The sequence below is a fragment of the Dipodomys ordii genome, unplaced genomic scaffold (assembly GCF_000151885.1).
Source record: "Dipodomys ordii isolate 6190 unplaced genomic scaffold, Dord_2.0 Scaffold74, whole genome shotgun sequence".
Classification (NCBI taxonomy): Eukaryota; Metazoa; Chordata; class Mammalia; order Rodentia; family Heteromyidae; genus Dipodomys; species Dipodomys ordii.
The window spans coordinates 2,579,444-2,586,356 of NW_012267290.1; the positions used below are offsets into that span (position 1 = coordinate 2,579,444).

At 53.8% G+C, this 6,913-nt stretch overlaps 1 protein-coding gene across 1 annotated transcript in view; it reads left to right on the forward strand.

Annotated features, from left to right (window-relative positions):
* The window catches only part of Gata4 (GATA binding protein 4), a 17,953-nt gene extending 13,327 nt beyond the window's left edge, over window positions 1-4,626 (forward strand). Inside the window, exons 3-5 of the mRNA XM_013024228.1 lie at window positions 1,441-1,528; window positions 3,226-3,371; window positions 4,274-4,626. Of these exons, the coding sequence (XP_012879682.1) occupies window positions 1,441-1,528; window positions 3,226-3,371; window positions 4,274-4,456 (417 nt within the window). The 3' untranslated portion in view covers window positions 4,457-4,626. The remainder of the gene's footprint in view (window positions 1-1,440; window positions 1,529-3,225; window positions 3,372-4,273) is intronic.
* The last annotated feature ends 2,287 nt before the right edge of the window (window positions 4,627-6,913 follow it).

A 6,913-nucleotide genomic window follows, 5' to 3' on the forward strand; every position in this document is an offset into this window, starting at 1 on the left:
GCTGTGGCTCAAGTGGTAGAGCGCTCGCCTTGAGCTGAAGAGCTGAGGGACAGTGCCCAGGCCCAGAGTTCAAGCCCCACGACCATCCAAAAAAGAAAAACCACAAAACCCAAAAATGAGTTGGTGCAAATAACTACTTGTCTGGTAAAGCAAAGCAAGACCTTCATATTTACCTTAAACAAAAGTAAACTTTGATGAATTAAAGACATGAAATGTAAGGCACACTTGAAATATAATTAACTGAAAGTACTGGACAATAAAATACTGCAACAAACATACTGAACAACAAACTAAATACAGTTAAAACACCAGGCAATGAGAATGTGAAGAAACCGATTGCCGGTGGCTGGAGCCTATAACCTTAGCTACTCAGGAGACTGAGGTCTGAGGATCTCAAAGCCAACTCAGACAGGAAAGGCTGTGAGTCTCTGATCAGTGATTAGCCACCTAAAGCTGGAAGTAGAGGTGTGGCTCAAGGAGTAGAGTGCCAGCCTTGAGGAAAACAGTACCCAGGCCATGAATTCAGGCTCCAGTATTGGCGGGAGGGCACACACATGCATGCACACACACACACACACGTGAAGAGAATGTAAGATAAAATACTTACATAATTTTGGGGATGGCAAAAGAACTTCTGAAGCAAGTTTTAAAACCCTTAAGCAGGAAAAATTAACATATAACATGGTCTATATCATACACATGGAGCTGTGTAGGGAAACATACAGGCAGCCTCTCCAGCCTCCAGCCTTGCTCTCTGGTCCTCCCGTGAACTCCACTGTTGGCTGTGTGCAGCCAGACCCGGTGCAGGGCAGAGCTGCAGTCCTCCATGCCTTCCTTCCCCACCTGCCTGTTTCTGCCTGCCTTCCCGGCATCCCTTTCATTTTCAGTGTCTTGGTGTGAATGTTAAGGCTTTTGCATGCAGTGATCCTGCTGTATAAACTGTGTGTCCGTCTACACTGCAGCCTCATACAGCTCTGTGACACCTCCTAAGGAAGCCCCCCCGGGATAGCCTCATGTTTCCTCTCCTACTGTTTCTCCTTTGTTTGCTTGGACCACCCCTCAGTCTGTCTGGTTATTTCTACTCATCTGTCTTTCTCACTAAACCAAACTTATGGTGGGAAAAAAACCCACTTCTCCAGTATAAATGATGTACCAGGTAGTATAGTTGCCCAGTAATAGTTTTATTCAGCATTGGGATCAAACCTAGAGCTTCACGTATGTCTGGCCAGCTCTCTACCATCTGCCACACCTACTACCTGCAGTGGTTCTCGTGAAAAACTGCCCACTTAGTCTTGGGTCCTGGGTTTGTAGAGGATTGCTTAGATGTTGGGCTGTGTGTGTGTGTGTGTGTGTGTGTGTGTGCGCGTGCGTGTGCGTGCGCGCGCGCTGTGGCAGATAATACAAGTAGGAAGCCTACTGACCTGTGACTCTCTCTTCTAGGTCCCTAGACCTCTTGCAATGAGGAAAGAAGGAATTCAAACCAGAAAACGGAAGCCCAAGAACTTGAATAAAGCTAAGACACCAGCAGGTGAGGAGATCTGTGTGTAAGTAGGTGGGTGGTCAGTAGCCCTGGGAGAGTATGAGCACAGGATCTTCTTGGGTGGACGTGCCAGCCCAGGTCACCCAGGTCCGTCCTTGGCTCTCAGACAGAATGAATTGCCCAGTTAAAGTAATAATAATAATAATACCACCATAGAACAAGACCTTTGAAGCAGGCTGTGCTCTGGTTACTGCTGCTTGCAGGGGAGGTCTGGAGGAGAGAGGTTCTCTTTGGAGGACAAAGTCCCGTTAACCATGTTCCCAACAGATTGATCTGCAGCCAAAGCATCACTACCATTATGTGGTGTTTTGTACTCTACAAACTTCTTCATAAATAGTGTCTCATAGTCCGTGATCCTTACAAGACCTAATCTCTTATGAGAAACAGTCTGTCTATTCTCTCCCTCCCTCCCTCCTTTCCTCCCTCACTCCCTCTCCCTCCCTCCCTTCCTTCTTTCTCTTTCCCCCCTCCCTCCCTCCTTTTTTTCTATTTTGCAGTGAAAGCCAGTCTTTGCTGATGGACTTTACAAATCAGGTGTCTGCGGGGCAGGCAGGCACACCCTGAGTGATTACACCAAGCCGTTTCTTCCCTAGTGCTCAGGTCCCTCCTCTGTTTCCTCACTGGCTGAGTACCGTGGGGTGTGCCATCTTCCCATGTTTCTAATCAGCAAACTGAGGCCCAAAGAGGGTGATGACTTAATCACAAAGCTGTTCATCAGCCGATCTGGACTGAGAACCCAGGGTTTTACCACGTCGCTCTGTCTTCTTCTTTGATAGATTAAGAAAAGGGTTGGCAATGCCTCCCACTGCCCAGAGCATTCCCCACCCTGCACTGCTACCGAATCGAGCACATGACTGCTCTTTGTGCAGCCGACAGTGGGCTACTCTGGAAAGGTTATCTTGTCACGGAAGGCGTGACGGGTCAGATTCATTGCCCGTTTCCACAGCCAACACCACGGTCAAGTTCAAACGTTCCCAATTCAACAATGGTGTATTCCTCCCAGTAGAAATACCTCCTCCTAGAATGTTCTGACTCCAGTGGAGTTCTTCTACTCCTCCACAGTACCACGGAGCGCCTGGGAACCCCCCCTCCTCCTCCCCACTGCTGCCACAGGTACAGACAGAAAGCAGGCAGTTCCTGTGAACTAACACAGGCCATTTACAGCCTCCATGTGTCCAAATTACCATTACTACTCACATTCTTCTGTGAAGACATCTATGAATTTAATTGGAGTTACAATATATAGCATTTGCACTTTCGGGAATCTCAAGTTTTGAATCTTAAAACATATGGGGCCTCAATATTGGAATGCTGGGGAGCAAGAAGGGATGAGCAGGTCATTTGAACAAGTGCCGGTTGAAGAATGGAGGGACAAAAGGTGAACAAATGCAGTACTGGTGCTTAGTAGACACTGTGTAGAAAATGAACTCTACAGCGTGTGGGTGGGGATGGGAGGGAGGAACTGGGAGACAGCGTGACATTGTCCAAAAAGAAACGTGTTCTTTATTCAGCTTATGTAATGTAACCCCTTTGTACATCACCTTTGTACTACTACTATTTTTGAAAAGTACCCTTGGAATCCTGACCCTTCTGCCATTCTGGGATGGCCTGGGTCTCGGGGGGGGGCCCCCCTGCAGTTGTCCTTCCCCCCCCCATCAGGTGTCATGACTCTCACTTCACTCCAGGTCCTCCGGGCAGCGAGAGCCTCCCTCCCACCTCCAGCACCTCCAGCAGTGCCACCACCAGCAGCAGCAGCAGCGAGGAGATGCGCCCCATCAAGACAGAGCCCGGGCTGTCAGCCCACTACGGCCACAGCAGCTCCATGTCCCAGGTACGTTCGTGGGTGGAGACAGAGCTGCCGGGGAGGTAGACCCCAGGAGCTCGGCCGGTGCTGGAGTGGGGGCTGCAGGTGGCAGAAGGAGACGCCCCATTCTAGACTACTGATGGGGCCACTGATGCCCCATCCAGCACAGTGCTATAGCCCCAACTGGGGTGTGCAGATGTGCAGGAGCAGCCCAGTGACCTTTGGAGATGAAGAGAGGGGCCCAGGGGTTGGCACATGGGGCAGAGAGGAGCCAGACCACACACACACACACACACACACACACACACACACCCGCGGGGGCTGGGCTGGAGGCAGAGCAGGGCTCTTGGCCCAGACGGATCTCAGCAGGAGGATGGACAGACGCAGGCCTGGAAGCGGCTGGGGGCCCGGTGGTGAGCATGGTAGGCAGGCTACCAGTTCATGAGGTCCAGCCTCAGGCACATGGCCACAGGCGCCTCTTGTAGGTGATGATGGCGCCGCGCTCTTCTCCCTCTTTCGGGAATGTGATGTTACCACCTACCTCCCTGTTCTGACACTCCAGCCTCTCTGATCTCTTGTCTGCCCTGGGGTTAGGCAACGCCATGTCCTAACTAGCTTTATGTAGGACCTGGTCCCAGAGAGCCACAGTTCTGGAGAACAGCCGCTTTGTGATGCGCTGGTGATAAGATTGTAGAAAATGTGCCGTGGCCCTCACACCCTTCTGAGAACACACAGCACTTGCAATCCTATTGGCTCACCGCCAGTGACACAGGATGATACAGACCTCCCTGCATCCAGGGCGGAGGCAGAAGGCAGCACTTGCTGCTCGGTCCCAGCAGAGGGCAGCACTTGCCGTCCTCCTCCCCTCCCCGGCCCCGCCCTCAGCCCTCCCAGTCTCCCAATGACCTCACCTGCTTTCCGCTTTTCAGACGTTCTCCGTCAGTGCAGTGTCCGGCCATGGACCCTCCATCCACCCCGTCCTCTCCACCCTGAAGCTCTCCCCGCAAGGCTACGCGTCTCCGGTCAGCCAGTCTCCGCAGGCCAGCTCCAAGCAGGACTCTTGGAACAGCCTGGTATTGACCGACAGTCACGGGGACATAATCACTGCATAATCTCCCTCCCTCCCTCCTCAAACTCCTGCTCAGACGTGGGACCTGGGGCAGCAGGGACCGAGGCTGGGCCTCCCCGGCCTTCCCCCTCTTGTCTGGGAATGGCTCCAGAGGAACCCCTGGGAAGAACTTGAAGCCCATGGACGGTCAGCCGGAGGCGGCCGGGGCTGGCTGTCTGAGTTTGCCAGATCTCAGGCCTGGAGCTGGACGCCTTTCTCATTCTCCCCCACTGCGCTGGACAGAGCCAGGGGCTTCTCCCCTCTTCCTGACACTGTGACCCAAGGCGGTGGTTTTCCATCATGCTCCAGTGCTGGGGACCTGAGGACAGCCAGATGGCCTGGGGCTCTGGGCTCCCAGGCAGGCTGCACAGAGCCTCTGCCTGGGTCGGGGCGGGGCTCGCGCCCGAGGGACAGCCCTGGCCTGGCCTAACACTCCCCCCGAGGCCTGGCGATCTGCCTCCACGCACGAGGTGTAGCCCGGAGCGTTTCCAGGGAGACGGAGGAGGAGACACTGCATGACCACGTGGGACCACTCCAGGAAACACAGCTTGGCCGCCCCGCCCTCCCCAGCCCGCCCTGAACATGCCCTTCCCTCCGCCAGGGAAGAGTTAGGTAGTGTGGTCCCCCAGTGGCCCTCAGGTCTGCCGCCATTCCATATGCTCCAAGGACGGACAAAACCTGCTGCTATAGCAATGCTGGTGATGCTCATCTCCACCTGGGAGCCCCCCGCCCTCCATCTGTGGACAGCGGCCGTCCCCAGGACTCTAGGAGCCCGCCAGGGCCTTGGCCTCTCCACGGGTCAGACGGTGCCTGACCTGCACCTATCCTCCACAGAGCCTCCGTCCACAAGGTAAAACACACGAGAGTTTGCAAAGATCCGTGGGAAGCAAATCCGGAGCCAAACGAAACCCATGGGAAGAAAGAAGGTGCCGGATGCGAGACGGCACTGCGGCCTCCAGGGCCATCAGAGCTGTCCTTGAACTGACCATGTCTGTCCCGTCCTCAGCCGTGGCTGTGGCATTACTCCATCCCCTCCCCAACGCCGCCCCTCCCCCCACACCTCTGGTCGTTGCAAAGAACATCTTTGAACCAAGATCCTGTTCTAATCATCCTGGACGTTGTCTTCCCCCTGAGGCCGCCTCCCATCCTTTCCCGACCCCGCAAACCTGTTAACATGGTCTTAAGGTGAAATGGCTGTAAAATCAGTATTTAACTAATAAATTTATCTGTATCCCTCCCTGCTCCTCCCTCCCTTAATGGAACAGTGCTGCGGCGCTGGGCACGGAGTCTCTCCGCAGATCCTCTGCAGGCCGCTGGCTGAGGACTTGCCCCCATCCTGTTGGCAGCTGGACGTCTGGGGCAGTGCTGGCTCGTGAACCGGGTGTGCGGCCCAGCCCTTGGCTGGGTCACCTCTGGCTTTTCCTCATTAGAGAGGGCTGCTGTGACCTGAACCCAACGGCCCTGCCCCCGCCCCGTGGGTAGAAGCAGGAGGCGCCCTGCCCTGCGTGGGTTGGCAGGGGGGTTGTGGGAGCCCGGTTAATAGCTCTTGTTTGGACTCCCAAGGCTCCATTTCCCGGGCAGCAGATGACCTCTCCAGGAGCCCTGGCTGAACTTGCACCTTAGAACGTGATCCCCACTGCTTCTGCCTCTTCTGCTCCGCCTTCTGGTTCAATCCAAATGGACGCCTGGAGGCTGGAGCTTTGTCCTACCTGTCCCTGTGGCCTTACTTTCTTAGGTGACAGGACAGCTCTTTGCTCCTCCAGACGTGGCTGAGAGGGGAGGAATGTCCCTGAGGCCACGCTGTGGCTCCATCCCTGGGTTTGAACTCAGACCCTGACTTCAAACACTTGCAGATTTGTCCCCATCCAGACTGGTCCTACCTGTCACTTGGCTTTTGCCAAACCTGCTGAACATTGGGGCATCATTTAACTTTCCAGAGCAGGTAGAAAAAAACCACTGTTCTCTATAAAACCAGCAAAGTTTGGCAAAGGAATAGCCAAACTTACCAAATCAAGCTACTGGACTGGAGGTGTGGCTCAGGCAGTAGAGTGCCTGCCTAGCAAGTACCTAGGTCCTAAGTTCAAACCCCAGCAGTTGAAATCAGGCTATTGCTAGGAACCCAGGTTCCTGATAGATTATGCAACTCTGCAAATAGATTCAAACCCTGAAGCTACAGGGGCCCATGTCGGCCATAGGAAGTACACACTTGCTTAAAATATGTGCTACTTCCTTTAGAACAAATTCCATATAATATCAGATCACCTCACGATGAACTGGTACCTCACTCTAAACAGAATAAGCAGCCTCTTTGCTCACTCGGACCTGATACTCCCCATCAAGATAGCATAAGAGATGTTGTTTCTGGATGGCATGCTGGGGGTGGGGTACATGTCAGTGCCATTCAAAAAAGATGCTGGACGGGCTGGGAATGTGGCTCAGTGGTAGAGTGCTTGCCTTGCAT